At 38.4% G+C, this 17800-nt stretch overlaps 1 protein-coding gene and 1 pseudogene across 1 annotated transcript in view; both read left to right on the top strand.

The window, feature by feature from the left end:
- LOC145772188 (DNA topoisomerase 2-binding protein 1-A-like) overlaps positions 1-9871 on the top strand; it is a 31355-nt gene extending 21484 nt beyond the window's left edge. The window contains exons 23-36 of the mRNA XM_082584035.1: positions 504-610; positions 1059-1160; positions 1654-1809; positions 3184-3263; positions 3464-3527; positions 3666-3783; positions 4079-4215; positions 4497-4598; positions 4864-4965; positions 5218-5341; positions 5497-5660; positions 6174-6329; positions 6753-6969; positions 8934-9871. Coding sequence (XP_082440161.1) covers positions 504-610; positions 1059-1160; positions 1654-1809; positions 3184-3263; positions 3464-3527; positions 3666-3783; positions 4079-4215; positions 4497-4598; positions 4864-4965; positions 5218-5341; positions 5497-5660; positions 6174-6329; positions 6753-6969; positions 8934-9046 — 1742 coding nt within the window. The 3' untranslated portion in view covers positions 9047-9871. The remainder of the gene's footprint in view (positions 1-503; positions 611-1058; positions 1161-1653; positions 1810-3183; positions 3264-3463; positions 3528-3665; positions 3784-4078; positions 4216-4496; positions 4599-4863; positions 4966-5217; positions 5342-5496; positions 5661-6173; positions 6330-6752; positions 6970-8933) is intronic.
- A 948-nt stretch (positions 9872-10819) lies between these two features.
- On the top strand, positions 10820-12648 carry LOC145772840 (uncharacterized; annotated as a pseudogene).
- Positions 12649-17800: the final 5152 nt, after the last annotated feature.

Genomic DNA, 17800 nt, shown 5'->3' with positions numbered 1-17800 from the left:
TGGAAGTTATTCAGATTTTCGTCTGTCGCAGCGGAATGAATATTTAGCCCACAATCAGAAATCAACCTACATTGATTCATGGTTGATCTAAAATAAGTTTTTCCAGACAAAGCACCCTGAACAATGAACATTCGCTCTGCTTTACAAATGCTACTTGATAATGGGAAACAAGTTTGCATAAAATGTGAAAAATCACAGGCGTGCACCATGAAGTACTCGGCGATCCTGATTTGAAATGCCATAGTTCATGGTTTTTATTCTTCACAGTTTAACTTGATAAGTTGAAAACTTTAAAAAGATCCAAAACCTAGCAAAACCAGCTCTACACAATTACCATGCTTTGAGCGTCGTTCATATGATCTCAGCATTTAAAAATCCTTTTCAAGTACTTTATTTCTTCGGGCTTAAACTGCAATACGAAGAAAGTGGTGCCGTCTTATGTAATTTCTTTTTATTTCAAACCAGTTTTCGGAAACTCTATTCACTTATATTTTATATCACAGAAACCACAGCTCTCATTGACCCACAAACTACTGCAGGACCTAAAACAAACAAACCGTCGACCGAAGTCAACCTACCTCTCAAGGGACTCGTGTTGTACGTTTGCAAGGTGACTCATTTGTTGATCCAAATATCATCTGTTCGTCGTTATGATGGGCTGAACATTGTGAACAAGCATTTTCATTTGAAAAACCATGTTCTGTACGTTTGCTATATTCCAGCAGCAAAACCTGATTTATTGCACTGGGACGAATGTTTCCAGCTGCGATGACTTGAGAGGTCATTCAATTAGTAATCTGACTTTTAATAACTTTAGTTTGCATTCGTTGACAACTGAATTTGTTGTAAGTATTTTCCATCTTTTCCTTCGGTCTTTCAGCTGATCCTTTTCGGCTAAGATTATTTTAGATCACACACTTAAACAAGTACAATATTTTGCAGTAGTTCTGCAACATGATCACAGTAGCGCTAAACTGATGCGAGAACCGAAGCGTTATTTAATCATACTTGTCGACAAGACTCTGTCAACAGCATTCATGCGGTTTATGAATTGATAGAAACTGACAAAGCAACGCATGGAATTGAGCGATGTGGTCAATGAGCTAGGAGGCGAGTTCAGATGGACGTACGACTCAACCTGTACTCACTTCGTATTTCAGGTAGGTACCAGATTTATCTGCCTCCATGCACTGTTGAAGGTGTAGCCTACTGTACACTGTTTAAAAATACGTCACCATCAAGCTGTTGTCAAATTTCAAAAAGGGTTTTGTGGCAGATCAACAGCCACTAAGTTACTGTGTTTTACTTTGGTAACAGATGAACATAAATACCACCATTCGCCTTCTCTCTACATAATAGTACAGTACATTATTAGTGCCAGTCTTGCATTGTTTCTAAGAATGATATCTATGTAGTGTTGGTGGTTTCAATGATTTCTGGAGACCTCTAACTGAAGTGAAAGCGAGTTATTGACATGAAATAGGTCCTGGTCCTTTTGTCCACCATGTTTCTTATTGTTCGAAACAACCAGAATAGATTACACACTAGTACATCATTAGTTTGATCAACAGACTGGTATCTTCCCTCTAGTCCTACACTGTTCCACCCCAGCACTGTTTACATTCACTTCCTTATGAGTTATGACATGTTAAGGGCAAACAAAATGACACAAACCGAGAGTTTCGGACGGCGCGGTCTGATGGGAAAGTGATCGTCTCACCCCACTGGATTACTGCTTGCAAAGAGACTAGATGCAGACTGGGAGATTCTGACTTTCCCCATGTTTACAATCCTAACAAATCCATCCAGGTATGTGGGGCGTTACTCCGGTCACATATCTTGTTGTTCTTAATTTGGAAGACAACATTTATTTTGATGATTAGGTTTTAGCGAGTATTTCAAAATTTTATCGTTTTCACATATTGAAAACTTACTTACGTGCATGCTCAGTGCTCACTCCCATAGATTTCAAATATGAGCGATAAAAGGAAACAACAATAAACAGAATCTATTATCTAAGTACTTCAAATAAAAACATACGAAACATTTTTAGTTTTTTTATAAATGGTGAACACAGTACGTATTTTCTGCATAAGGAGCAAGGACTCTTCCACGAAAACCATGTTCAACTTAATCCTTTGCTTATCTTTACCTGGTTGGACATCTACTGGAGTGTTTCACACTTTCACCATTTTTGATTTAAAAAACCTGGAGGTCTGATGTGATGTAATTGTAGGTAAAACCTCGACTCCCAAAGTGTTCTCATTACGACGTTATAAAGATATGAGAGGGATGATTCTTGAAATTCCAAATACCGGAATTTTGACGTAGTGCGGAAACCACTTGTTGTAGAATGACAAAATTGGTGTCAAAATGCACAGAAGAGACAGTTTCCCACGACCACTAATAAGAGTTGAAAGACGTATCTGCAACAAAAAAAATGATGTCATGTCAAGGTAAATTTTTAGGTATCTAGTTTTTACCTAAACTTCCACCACATCACACCCTAGGTTCTCTGAAAATCAAAAATGGTGAAAATATGAAACACTCTATTGGTATTATCTGCTGTAATCCTCGTTTAGCTTCATGTGCCCTTTTGGCTTGAAAAAACTTTCACACTATTTTCATCACGAGCATATCTTTTTGTTGGAAAACTGGGTTTTATCACGTTTCCACCGCGAAGTTGGATGTCGCAATGCAACGAATAATAAATGTATATCTGAAAGCTTCGTTATATTTTTGTTGTGTACCATGCCTGTTCCAGGCTTCGGCGTTCCTGAATAGTTCTTTTCATTTATTCCGTTATTTGACTATTAAAAATTGTTGTGCAAAACACCAGTTTAAGATTTAGGCTTGCAGCGTTTGATTTTAATGTTATGTAACCATCTATTTAAAATATAATTTTTATGCGTGTTGAGAATATCGGAGTTTGCTTTGTTTGTTTGTTTTACGTATTTTTCAAATTTTCTTTTTTACATGTGCTAGCTGAAGAGATGCTATTACTACAGCGAAATCGATTCTTAATAAATTACACTTAGAGGTTAAATTGTTGTGCGAATGCCAGCATTTGATGAATGCAGAATAGCAGTACCATAGTTGTAACGTGAAGATGATTCCTATTGAAGAAAGTGAGACATTACTTAACCAACATAACATTGGTTGACATGCAAAGTGTGCTTTAAGGTTCTGCAAAACTTCAGTCAGCCAAAGACCCGACGAAGAACAACGCGTAGTTCGGCTCCAGCTGACGAGTCCACTTGTCGGTAACTAGTCGCATTACATCGATATGCTAAGCCGGAATCGCCACATCATTTTCATGATTTTTTTTTGGTGAAATTTTACTTCACTTTCTCTATTACTTATCATAAAATTATTTCAATTCAAGTTTACAACTTTTTTTACCCATTCTATCACCTGTTGGAGTTAAACCTTGGTATTCATTTTAAAACCATTTTCTTCTCAGGACCACACGAACAACTGCAACTTCTTCAAGCGAAGATGAAGTGAAGAAAGCTTTCACAAGAACAGTAACAACATCTTTTATTTCACTCTCCTTGTGTCATGTCTACATTTCTATTTGACTTTTAGGTTTACCTGTGGTGTTTGTGATCAATTCAAATTCAACTCTGATACCGCGATTCTCACGAACTAACTTTCTTGCTCAGACCGACTCAACCCATTCCCAGGCTTCACAGGAAGCGAGAGACAGCCTGAAGAAGACTCTTGAGACAATCATGTCATCCACAAGCAAATTGGCAAAAGGAAGGTCAACACGACTCAGCAGTAAGAAATGTCATTTGCAGTCAAAGTGTGAAAACATTTTTAATGCGGCCTTTCATCTTTTGACTCCCAACGTTTAAAAGTGATGTAAATTAAACTCATGTGGCGTATAACCTACAATTACAAGCTAAATTAAAAGATTGAGTTTACTAATGTCCTAAACAATACTTTTTTTTGAAGATTTTTAGCCATTTTCCTTTTTAAGTTTACATTAAGCAGCAGTAAGCTCTGTGGACTTCTTTAGTCTAAAGATTGCCTAGCTTCCATATAATCAAGCTTCATTTCTGATTCTCTTTAGGCAGTAGGGAAGCTGGAAGATTTTCATCTCCTCCTCATCTTCTGCCGATCCCGCCAACATCATCTTCAACAACAGGAAACAAGAGCAAGAATTCCTCCACAGTAGGCGACATTCCAGAATCTTCCCAGGACGCCCATGTAAGTCGTGAGCTTATTCTGGAAGATAACCCTCCATAATAACATTGGAATGAAATGTATAACTCCCCATTATACAGTTGAACATAATTTAGCAAGATTCTGTATTTTAAACCTAAGCTCAATCCACCCAGTTACTTGATAGTTCAATTTGTGTCCTGTTTAAATTTGTGACTTGTGGAGGCCAGCCATCTGTCATTCGTCATTGTTATCTATATCAAAGGTTTGGATTTTTTTCCTTTGGATTTGTTTTGATTAAAACTTTCCTACTTTTTTCACTTCAGGTTGTGTGGGATGATCCTATTGGTCGCGAAGAAATGGAGAGGATAATGAAAGAGAAAGCTGAGAAGGGTGATCTTACTCCTACAGCTGGAGAACCAATAAAGGTTTTATTTTTGCTTAAACCTTTCGCTAGTTTCGATGCAAATTCAGTTTTGTTCCTCCTTTTCAGTCACGAAAAGTAGTAGCACAAACACTGCATCTGTGATCTGAAGATATGTCTGGACTAGAGATAATATCTACTATCCAATTTTGATACTATTATATTATATATATTATCCAAATGAATAATCGTAACAAGCACAAATATCTGCACCAAAACTTCATGCCCGACATCAATGTAAAGTTTTAACGAGAAACAACCTCTTGCAGACTCCTAGTAACTATGCGAGTCCTCCTGTTTCTTCACCACCGCATAAAGATGTAGCAACCTCTGAACGCGTTGATGACTCAAGCAATCCTCAGCAAGTTCAGGTATGGCGACACTTGAGCTTCATTGCTGTCTGTTGAGTGCACAGATTGGTCTCTAGGACTGCATCCACTAGCATTTTATATTATTTCTGTATGCTGTTGGGACATACTTTTACTTTACTTACGTTCTACTTTTACGTTCTCGACGTTGAAACGATGTAAACATGACACGGTGTACTAGCTGGGATACTGCTAATGTGGTTAGCTCTTGGCAGTATTGTATATTTTTGTTAATTTTGCTTTTACAATGCTTAGATGTCTGTGGAAAGTGAGGACAGACTGTCCCAGCTGATTCGAGATGGTAAACAACCTTCCTTCCTCATCTCTGCAGTCACGCCTGAGCAAAAAACTGAATATGCTGCTGTCATTGAAAGTCTAGGTGAGTGTGTCATGTTTTCTTTTTAACTTTTAACGATTCACCTGTCAGATTTGATTGGCATCTTCGGGTAGTTGAAATGCTTGTGTTTCTTTAATTACTGTTTTGCCAATATTTTTCTTTGTGAAAATTGTTGATTAATTATTATGCTCGATCAGGAGGAAGATATCTGGATCGTGATTACTTCGATCCGGTATGCACCCACCTCATCGTGAAGAAGCCTGCCAGAAACGAAAAATTCCTTGCATCCCTTTCATCGGGAAAGTGGATCCTTCATACAAGCTACATTGAAGCTTGCAAAGAAGCTGGGGCATTTGTGAAGGTCGGTGGGGCATTTGTGACGACATGAACACGATAACTTGTAGACCTTGATACAATGTTTTGTTGTCCTGTCTGTGTCCTTGCTTAACTCCGTGTGTTGGATGATATCTTAGTCGTTTTTTACCTGTCCACTGTGGGATGTATCATAATTTGTCATCTCCAGTCATCCAATACAAAACGATAGTTGTTTTCAGAATATAGGAAATTACTAATCTTGCTTCAAGCAGGCTATGCTAGCATGGTCGGCTGCATAGCCGTAGGGTGAGAGCCCTGGTTCGATGTTCGAAAGGGGCTGGCTCGAAACCGGTTAAGAGCAGATGGCTTTCTTTGGCAAGACACTTAAAGGCATACTTGAAAGTGAACACGAAGATTGACTTTCTTGCCTTCCCACCAAGAAGTAAAATGAACCGGTTTAACTTGTGCGCATGGTATCATCGTCCCCAAAAGCCGTAGTAAACTCGGTCTAGTTACCAAACCACATTCCAACCTTTATTTCTTGGCACCATTTTTTCAGGAGGACCCACATGAATTTGGTAATCCAACTGCAACCTGGGGTCCTGTGAACGATGCACAAGCTGCCCTCATTCACTCGGCCTACCGATGGCGACGCTTGCTCAATCAGAGACGCTCGAAAGGGGATTCACCCGTCGGTGCCTTCGCGAAATGGAACGTAAGTATTTTTTGACTTTTTTTTACCATCGTCTTCAATTAGGAGACAAAGAACTAATCGGTTCGTGTCTTTCTATGACGTGTCTGTATTGTTTCTAACATTTGTAAACTGCTTGTTTTCGCTTTACACTTACAGTTTGGTTCTATTTTCCTTCTATCGCCCATGCTCTATTTTTAACCTTCATGATCGACAACTGCCAGATCGACTTGTTTTGGTCTACTTTGTTATATCTATTATTATTCTTAACAAAAAAAATTCTAAATGGTTAGCAAAACTTATCGTTAACGTTTACCGCGCCTGTTTAAACAATACCGAGGATCGCTAGTTGTAATATTTGTAAATTGCTCCAACTGCTGCTGAAGTTATCAAGCCCAAGTTTCAGTTATCCCCACAACGCGACAGTACCAACCGGCTTCTTTCCAGGTCATCCTTCACGTTAGTGACCGACACACTCCAGGCTTTGTGCGCCTTCTGCAAAGTGGCTCTGGTCGAGTGGTAGCGCGTTCTCTTCCCTACCAAGGTGCTATCGACGAAGTCACCCACGCAATCATTGACCCGACTAGAATAAAGACACTACCCTGTAGAGAGATAGAGCTTTTGCACGAGGCTGGTGTGCACTGTTGCGTATCCGAGTATATCGGTGAGTAAAAAAAAAAGCGATTCCCTTCATATTCTGACTCAGACCTTTATAAATTTTAAGGGTAGCCTATCTCACGCATTGTCACATGAACAAGCTTTTTTTACAAGACAAGTCCATTGTAAAGGATGCATGAAAGGTTGGCACAACAAAACTACAATATGCTGCATTTTGTATGCACTGCTCTGCACAAGATCACATGAATCCCGCCATGCAGCGACTGTTTTATGGGAAATACCTATGAAATATGGGAAGTGTCTTGAAATCACTTGGTTGAGAGATACACCACCGCAAAATGACCTCTTATAACAAGAAAGTGACTGCCTGTTTTCACGGGTTAGTTTAGTCGCTTTTCGATAGCCTCACATTTCAGGTTCGAGAAAACATTGACAGCTTTGGATGGTGAAAAATATACCCGAGGCCACAGAGGCAGGGCCACGTGTAATTATCGGCTTTGTCATGTCGGAAAGGCTATACCCTTGAGGTTTTCACAAGTTTCTAGGAGGATAGTAATCACTGCTTTTTGTGCTTTAGTCATTCACAATGCCTTTACTATCAGTTCACGCCGCCCAACAAACTAGTGATTTTTGCAGGATGTGTGCAAAATGGCCTAATATATAACATGTGAGACGTACGAAATTTAAGATTGTATATTTTACAAAAGATAGAACTTTCATTTAATTAAAATACATTAAAAGCATTCCGTGAAGCTGGTTTTTTTTTTCGCTCATTTATCGGTCATTGACCGATTTTTTAGCAAAATGTCCGAAAAAAATAAAGTCAATTCGGTCAAAATGTCTGAAAAAATATATAGTCAATTTACTATATATGACCAAAAATGACTAAAAATGACCGAAATAAATAAAATTGACCAATTTTTTCAAGTCAATTCGGACAAATGACCGAAAAGTCTCAGCGAAAAAAAAACCCAGGCCGTGAAGTATTTAAATTCTAACAATAAAAATGGGGGTCAGTCAAGCTGACATACACCCAAATCTGGGACCAGTCAAGCTGGCCTCCTGTAGAATGATCCGAGCGAGCCGGATGCAAGATACTTCAATTCACTAATTAAAAAGGGGTTTGACACATTTAACCTTAAATAAACGTAAAGTTTGTAAGGGATCCACGTAAAGCAGATACTTATGCGTCGAAAATTTAAGAAAAAAATAGGTAGAATACCTTAACATATTAACGTCCACTTTGTAGAGTACAAGTCAATTCAAAGAGAAACAAGAATTTATTTGTTAAACTTCCATGTTAGATCAACTACAGCATAAATAGTTTTCAAAGTTTTTCTACATTCTACAGGAGGCCGGCTTGACTGGATCCAGATTTGGGTGTATGTCAGCTTGACTGATCCCTATTTTTATTGTTAGAATTTAAATACTTCCCAGAATGCTTTTAATGTATTTTCTTTGAACATTGTATGATCCAATTACCTTCATAATTTACATAAAAATTGTCATTATTACTGCTCGTAGACTAATTTCGCAGACTAATTCGTTTCTTGGCAACCATATAACAATTTTGTTACTTTCTAAAGTGAACTGCTGCTAATTTTACTGTACCGTACTATGCTGTTTATGAAGTTGTACTGAAGAGGGTTTAATACCCGAAATCGCGATCTGCAACAAGATAATTTCAAGCTGGACCAGAAAAACTTTGAAAACTATTTATGCTGTAGTTGATCTAACATGGAAGTTTAACAAATAAATTCTTGTTTCTCTTTGAATTGACTTGTACTCTACAAAGTGGACGTTAATATGTTAAGGTATTCTACCTATTTTTTTCTTAAATTTTCGACGCATAAGTATCTGCTTTACGTGGATCCCTTACAAACTTTACGTTTATTTAAGGTTAAATGTGTCAAACCCCTTTTTAATTAGTTTCATTTAATTGGTTGCAAGTCATTTAATGATTTGTATTTTTGTGACTTTTGCGGTTTTACACCAACACTCTTTTTCTAGCTGAATTTCTCATGAAAGATCCTCAACCAAATGTTGAAGACTTGTATCTTCCTGGGATTAAAGCCATGCTGGAATCAGAAGGCACACCCAGAAAAAGAAGAAAATTGAACTAATTTATTTATTTTATTTTTTTCAACTAACCTATGTTTTGTTCCATTTTGAAAAGAAATCACAGTAGGCCTATGATACGTTAAGGCCATGATTTCAATTTAAACCCGGCTGATAAATGAAACTTTTTTGTTTTTATCTACAACCTGATTTAGAATACTCGTCATCCATCGTCAGTTAACCGTGTGATTCTATTTGATTGTCTGAAGTTTTTATGGTCTTTACATCGAAAACTTAATCTTTGCTGCTCGTAGAAGTTTGGAACCATCAACATAAGTCCGGATGTTTCTCGGTCGATGCAGGCTGCAGCCTCCACACTAGCCATCAATACTTTTCTAGACACATGTGTTTCTCGGCATTCGAGTGTAGCAAGAATCGACAGTGATAGACACGTGTTTCGCCCGTGAGGCTGGGCTCATCAGTATCGCATCACCAATATTCATCCCCCATAGTTCTTAACCGCTGCTTTTGTCAGTCAACTGAATCCTTACTTTTCTGGAAAGAAAACAACTTAATTAACTGTCGCCAACGCGTGTCTGTCGTGGTCAATTCTTGCTACACTCGACTGCTGAGAAACACAAGTTCTAAGAAAAGTCTTGATACTTCTAGTGTGGAGGCTGCACCGGTATAGTTAGCGAAACACAATGTTCGCTGTTCTATAGTGAGTAGTCAGGTAGTGCTGACGCCAGGAAGATCGCTCCTTCACAATACAAGTCCAATTGCTAAGATTGGCGGTTTATGTTTACTTGGACTTTTTACTGCCTGAAACAGTCAACGATACTAATTGTTTTGACTACATTCGTTATTTGTGAAATAAAATGTTCACCATGTTTTTTATTTGCCTTTTGAGCTGTGGGTGAGTGCAAGCCAAATATAGAAATTAGGTCCTTACTTTTTGCATGATGAATAGCATCGGCTTGTAGCCTATATTTTTTCATAAATAGATAGAAAATATGACCGCTTGGCTTCCTTCGTTCTGCTAGTCCAGCTGTCAATGGCAAAAACACAAGTAGCTAATAGGCTTACAAAAAGTGTTCTTCAATGTTTTTGATCTTGGGTTTTATTTCTTTGCAAAATGAAAATGTTCCGAGAAATGCACGAAATTATCACAACTTAGAAATTGCCGTACCAAAATTTAAAGGGCTACGCATACTTCTGGTTAAGAACCCTTTAAATACGCTGCCGAAGGTGGGGTAAAGCGGACCAACGGGGTAAAGTGGAACCCCCTTTTTTTTTTCTATTAAAGTTTCTCTACTGTGCGGATACCATTAGGTTTAGTGAAGCATCACGAAAAGTAGCTGCAGACGCCATTATTCAAGGTTTCATGGTTTAGAAGACACAAAAAAGCACGGAAATTACTTTTTGCACTCTCTGATCTATTGAAAGGTATGTATGGTAACTTAAATTGTATCTTATGTACATAAGGTAGAAGTTTTTCTGAATGACAAAAATGAGCCTCACTATATCACGTACGCATTACGTAGATTCACTCTTGTTGCTGACTAGCCTAAATTTGGCCAACAGTTAAATTAATAGTAATGTAGAGATGGGGTAAAGTGGACCACCACCGGTCCACTTTACCCCGTCATAAATATTTTTCTTGTTTATGATTTTTTGACCGAATTAGGTGCTGTGTTACTTATAATCTTGTAGGATATTTCACACAACAGCTGTGTAGGCCTAATTAGCACTCAAGTGGATAGTTGTTCTGATATCCCACCAATCATGATCGAGTAGACGAGCTGGTTCTTAACTTAGTTGTATTCTTGTTTTTTAGAATGCCTCGTTATCACCAAAGGACATCCACCCAACAACCTTGGACCGAAGAGGCTATGGCTGCGGCTATTCAGGCAGTAAACGAAAAGAAAATGGGTTACCTCAAAGCAAGCAAAGATTACGGAGTTCCCAAGACCACACTTAGAAGAAGAGTTAAAGGAAATAATATTAATGCCACTGGAAGCAAAAAGGGACTTGGAAGGTTTCATTCAACATTTTCGAAAGCCCAGGAAAAAGAGTTAGTTGCATATGTGCTTGAACTTGAACGAAGATTCTTTGGGGTTACAAGGAAACACCTCCAATCACTTGCATTTGAGCTGGCACAAAAAATCACATCAAACATAACTTCAGCATGGAAAAGAGACTTGCTGGTCCTGATTGGGTAAGTGGATTTCTTCAACGCAATCCTCAATTAAGCCTTCGCACACCAGAACCAACTAGTGCTGCTCGTGCTAGAGGGTTTAATCGTGTGAGTGTAGGCAAGTTTTTTGCTCTCCTAGCAGAAGTGATGGACTTGTATCATTTTAAGGCACACAATGTGTTTAATGTCGACGAAACTGGAATTACAACAGTTCAGACAAAGCAATCTAAGGTGTTTGCGATGAAGGGGAAAAAGCAGGTTGGAAGTATTACCTCTGCAGAAAGAGGCACATTATGCACTGCAGTGATTTGCATGTCTGCTGGTGGAGGTTATGTCCCACCTTATCTCATATTTCCACGGCAGCGTATGAAAGCAGAATTGCTTGATGGAACTCCTCCTGGCACTGGTTATTCATGCCATCCTTCTGGGTGGATGCAGCTTGATATTTTTACTTCTTGGTTTGAGCACTTTTTGTCGTTTGTTAAACCAACTGAAGAACATCCTGTTCTCCTCATCCTAGATGGTCATATGACTCATACCAGAAACTTACAATTCATTGACATGGCAAGAGAAAATCATGTTACTGTTTTGTGCTTACCCCCTCATTGTAGTCACCGACTGCAGCCCTTGGATGTAACATTTATGTTTCCTCTGAACACTTTTTACTCACAAGAGATAGAGAAATTCCTTAGAGACAATCCGGGGAGAGTAGTAACGCAATTTCAAATTGGAAAATTATTTGGAAATGCCTATATCCGTGCGTCAACTGCTACCAATGCCATCAACGGTTTCAAGAAATGTGGAATTATACCATACAATCCTGAAGTTTTTGGAGAGGCTGACTTTGCTCCATCGGATGTTACTGATAGGCCTATTCCTTTTGATCCTGTTACATCCAACACAGAATCTTACTCAGGCAATGTTGAGACTAGTTTAACTATCATCGACCATGTAAGCCCAGATATAACCGGTCATCTGGAGATGACTGAATCGTTACCCACACAGCCGATAGATGTAGGCCTACAGTGCTCTCCTCAAGATGCAAATTCCAGTTTCACAATTAGAAGTCCTGCTAAACTGCTTCCTATGCCAAAAGCAAAAGATATTCGCCAAAAGAAGCAATCTAAGAGAGGTGCAACTGCTATTTTGACAAGTTCGCCGTACAAGAAACAGTTGACCGCAGTGAAACTTTGCCGATCTTCAGTATCAGGTGGCAGCAGAAAAGCAGGATCCTCGAAAAAGCGGTCTGTAAAGAAAGCTTCCAGATCATCAACGCATCAGAAGCAAGACACTATCAATGAAGATGAAAATAACACTGATGCTGAATGTTTTTACTGCAACGAAATGTATTCAAAATCATCAGAGAATGATGGGTGGATCCAGTGTTCCAAATGTTTGCGGTGGGCGCATGAAGCCTGCGCTGGTTGTAATGAAAAGGATGACAACTTTATCTGTGAACTCTGTTTTTAAAAAAATTCTTCAAAGTTTGATTCGTAATGGACTTATGAACTGCAGTTGTGAAGTTTCATAATTTCTTCGCTAATGATGCTAGTTGTAAACAATTTGATTGCGTGGAAAAAAATTACGGAATTTGCTCAAAACTTACAACGGTCCAGTTTACCCCACATATGTGGGGTAAAGTGGATTATTGGAGGTAATTTTAAAATTAAAAAAATATATATAAAAAAGCTGGCAGTCATCAAAACTGCAATTTAAAAATTGTCGAAGTATGTTAGAGTTAACGTTCAAATAAAAAAAGTTAATTTTTTTGGCAAAATCAGTGAACTGTGCTGAATTAACCCTTAGGTATTCCACTTTACCCCACCTTCCCCTACAACGTTCAGCTGAAAACAACCAAAGAAACGCAAAACAAGCAGTAGCAGATGTGGAAAAAATTTGGAAGGGCAGCAAAGTAAAATAACAAAAGGGAATGTAAAAGTTGCTGTCAAAAAAAAACAGTGTAGTCCGGGGCTTGTTCTCAGAAAAAAATTCGTCCCCTTTTGCAATTTCAAGATTTTGCGCGCTTGAATCGCAGTCATGTGAGTAGGCTAGTCCTATCTCCACCGCAATGACTTCACTCTCCAAAAAACCTACGCCATAGCAAGAGGTAGACTAAGTAACTGTTTAATAACTAGTCAGAGTGAGCTGCCATAGTTGTTACAACCAGGCCCGTAGCCAGACATTTTCAAGGGGGGTTCCCAAATCCAACAATATGGACCCTTTGAAAACACTTTCTTGGCGTGTCTACAAGCAAGCAATCAAAACATAAGAAGCGGAAGTACATAATATAGGCAGTATAAGGGAAAGTAATTTGATACACCTCCCTTACAGAAATGTACAAAAAATATTAGTCAAAAATACTCTCATCAGGTGGAAGATCTGTGACATAAATGCCTACAAAAGTGATACCATGAAGCTAACTCGTGCTTTTGTGGCATAAAATTGGAAAAGTGTGTTTTTTTGAGCATTTTCGTAAAATTTTTAACTCATGATTATTTTTGTCTGGAAAATTAAAGAAAAGTTCCTGAAAGATGAAACCAAACTCATTTGACAGTTCATTGATAAGGCTTCAAGGGCATGTCACGCTTTTTTTGCAATGTGCATCCAAGCATACAAAAATCAGAATTTTATAACTTTTTTTGAAAAAGGTAAATTGATAGCCTACATATGGAGAAGGTAAATTGATACAGTATATCAAATTCTTTTTTGACTACTAAATGTTGTCATTATTCTAGTTGATTTAAATAAGTTGTTCTTCTTTAACTAGACCTGTTATTTTGGGAAACAACTATAGGCTTTCCTAAGCCTACACGCTATCAGCTGTCAAAAAATGAGAACAGCGTAAAGCACGCCCCTTGAAGAAGAACTCCAGCCAATCATCCTTCCCATGTCCGTCCCGCAGCAGAACCTTCGCGGCACACATAGGCCTCAACAGTCATCCTTGCACCCAAGCACGCCAACCACATATTAAATTTTCATTTATTGCTTTGCTGTCAAAGGGGGTTTCTGTGTTAGTTTCACTGTATCAAATTACCTTCATTACCTATCAAATTATCTAATTACATTAAATTGATACATTTGAGTGACGTTTTTAAAATTTCAAAAAAAGTAACAAAAATAGAAAAGTGAAAATGCTTTAAAAAAGTGTGTAAGGGATCAGACTTTCATTTCAGCTTAAAATGAATAGCCTAGTTTGTGTCACGTAACTTTCAGTTAACAGGCCAAAATGTTAAAAGTGTATCAAATTACCTTCCCTTCCCTACAAACAAAACAAACTTCAAATTGTCAACATTACAAAAACGAAATAAATACCGGTACAAACAATTTTCACACATCCACAGTGGAACCGACAGGGGCACCAGAAGTGGGAAAGGGGGGGCAGATGTCCTTTTAAGGTCATGTGAGCTACTGCACAATTTGCAATATAACAATTTGTGCCACTGGTGGTCCACCTGGAATGTTTAGTGGTCCAAAGAGATTTTTGTTGGTTTACATAATGCACATCAGTTGCAATGGTTTATAGAATTTCTTTTTAAAAAAAAATGGTCCATGGAACAAATACATGTAGCCTAAGCTTCAGCGAATTTCACTGTAATTCAGCATAAAGTATATCCCACACTATCCACTAAACCATCACACGTCCACAATTCCGTTACCTGTTCTCACTTCAACTATCTTTTGTCACGAGAGCTGTATTGCTAACCCACTTGTTGGCTATTATTTTTAGTGACTGCGCCTAAAATGTTTCTCTAACCATGGGTCGTAAATTTGGATCAAAAACAGCAGACTTGGACTCCGCATTGTCTTTCACTCCATAACATTGCAAAAGACATTGAGTTCAACTAAAAAACCTGGGGACGAAAAGACCTGGGCTACGTTTGTCACAAACACGCGAAAATCTTAAAACTTCACTCTGCCAATCTCGGTAACCGGCCCTGTGTCAAGAGCCTCCACAAGTAGCTATGCGAAACTACCAGAAATAACCAATCAAGGCTTTGTCAGTCCGAGGATAAAGATTCCAAACCAACCGAGCTATCGGGGCGGAGTTTGTGGGAGTAGGTAACCAAGGATATCCCTTGATGATCTAGATCCGGTAGGCTACTGAAAAGCAGAAATGTTCACAGGACCATTGAAAAATGGCATGATCAAGACAGGATATTGATTTTTGCAGAAAAACAGGATTCAAAAGTTTTTGCAGCAAATCAAAGGTTGAAAATAGCGTATAAAGTTATTCACAAACTTAGGCCTATCAGATTGTATTTTTTATGTAGACTAGCCTATACAGACTATAACATGAAAAAAAGACACGAAGCGTGCTATAGTTTCGGTGTGCTGTGCACCCCAACAGATCAAAATGACTTTGGCATGGATTCTAAATCACATTGGTCATTGACCTGTCATTTTGAATTCAGTCACGTTTTTTCTCAAAGGATTAAGGGCTGTGTGATGGGGTTGCCACGATGCAGAGATCTTCACAAAATCATTGAAAATTGGCAGGATCACCAATCAAGACAGGATCTTGTTTCCAAAACCATCAAATCAGGACAGGATTCGCCATTCGGACTTGTACTTGTCGGATCAGGACTAAATCAGGATCTTGGAAAGGATAGGCTATATCCGAACATTTCTGCTGAGAGGTGGCAAAATTTTCAAAGCTGCAGTGCAGATATGCCAGTTCTACAGTTTTATGCTAGCCTATGTTTATTGAGAATAGGGCTAGTTTTGTTTTAAAGTCGTGGAAAATTTTAGCAATCGCGAGAAAAATTTTGTAAGTTGCGTTTTTGTTGTTGTTGTTGTTGTTTGGTTTTGTCCAATTTTATCAAAACTTTTTCGATTTTGACTATAGGTATTTTGTCCAAGTAGGCCTATGTCATATTTTACGCTAGTTTAGGGCTTGTTTCATCAGTTGTGACGACTGATGGGCTGCTTTTCATTAGCAATTGAGCTGAAAATTTTAAAGGGACATCTGGTAACCTTGCTGCAGTGAGAAAAACACAGTCTACAAGCGAAAACATGTGGTAGCCTAGCCAGTTCAACATAACAGCTTTTGTAAGAGCCAATAAAGCTACACAGCAATCAAACAATCGGAAATACAGGTAAAATAGCGTTTCAACCAATCAGAAGTGGGATGTAGAACAGAGAAAAACGCAAACAATTCTGATAGAAAGTAAATTAAGTGAACGTTCCACCATAGCCAGCGTGTCCTAGAGGGTTAAGGCTAGGGGTTATATTTCGACAGTGATGTACGCGCATACAAAAAATATTGACGTCGTAAACGTAAACGCAAACGTTCGAAAAACCATACGCCGTATGCGTCAACGTAACTTGTAAAAAAGTTGTCAACGTCAGCGCATAGGCTACACTAGCGTAAATTTATGTTGTTTGCTAGGTGCCAAACATTAACAAGGTATAAACCACTCGAAACAAACAAGTTTTATTTTGAATTTCCACCTCTGTGATTTCCATGAAAAAACACAAGCATCTGAAAGTGTTCATCTGACATTTTGCTGCGTTTTAGTTTCAATAGGCTACGTCTTTGCCCATTGAGAACATTCATTCAACTTATTCAAAATTTGGAAAGTTTGATAAAAAAAAAAATGCAAACAACAACTAAGACATTAAAAAGTATGCGTTGACGCTATGCGCTAAAAAACCGCGAAAACTTTACGGCGTAGCCTCAAGCGACAACTATCCAAAAAAAATGTGGCCGCAAGATTTAGCGCAAACAAAAAGTCTACGACGCATGTCTGCGCGTAGAATTTGCGGCGTATACGTAGGCTACATCTCTGCATTTCGATGACGTAGTTTCGATTCCTACCCTTATCATAACTTTTTTGTAATTATCAAACAAAGTTCAAAGCATTGATCATCTCTCTGGCTGAGCGCTAGAAAGGTCACAATTGGACCGAAGCCAGTTAAACATGTTCTGATTGATCACTGGGTCTTACTGAGAATAGACATGTTAGTTGGTTTCTGAATTTTTATCTTCGGACTGACAAAGCCTTGATAGGTTATTTCTCGTAGTTTCGCATACTTGTAGAGGCTTTGTAGGACGCAGGGCCGGTTAATGAAATTGACAGAGTGAAGTTTTCAGATTTTTAATGTGTTATTGGCTGCCGGAGATTTATTCCATCGATTAGGTGCCGCTGAATGGAAAGCAGTGCTCAGAATGCGTTATTTAAGCGCACACCCCGAGAGTCGAACCAACGCTGCTTGAGCTTGAAACTTCTTCATGAAGTCACGTGCTAACCAACTAAACTGTCGGGGCGGATAATAATAAAGGTACAGTGGCTACAGAAACATTTGGGGCGTCTTGCAACACTGTGTTTCCAATTTTTTTTATCATAAAAAAGTCGCAGCCTTGGAGCCTCGAAACTTTCCTGTGTGTAAATAGTGTAGAAAAAAAATCAGTGTTTCTGGTTATTGCGTTGCTATGTTAATTGTTCTTCACCGTTCTTGGAAAAAAATGTGAAATGTAACGTCGCACAATTAGCTATCTACTGTAAACTTATGCTGCAGGCTTAGGCTTCTAAACTTTAGCATTTCGAACCCAACCTGTGATTAAGACATCATGAGTGACTATGTTTACTAAATTGCACGTTATTTTTTTTGTTATACAGTT

Source organism: Aplidium turbinatum, chromosome 6 (assembly GCF_918807975.1).
Source record: "Aplidium turbinatum chromosome 6, kaAplTurb1.1, whole genome shotgun sequence".
In the NCBI taxonomy this organism is placed as follows: Eukaryota; Metazoa; Chordata; class Ascidiacea; order Aplousobranchia; family Polyclinidae; genus Aplidium; species Aplidium turbinatum.
This window is presented reverse-complemented; position numbering and strand designations above follow the sequence as displayed.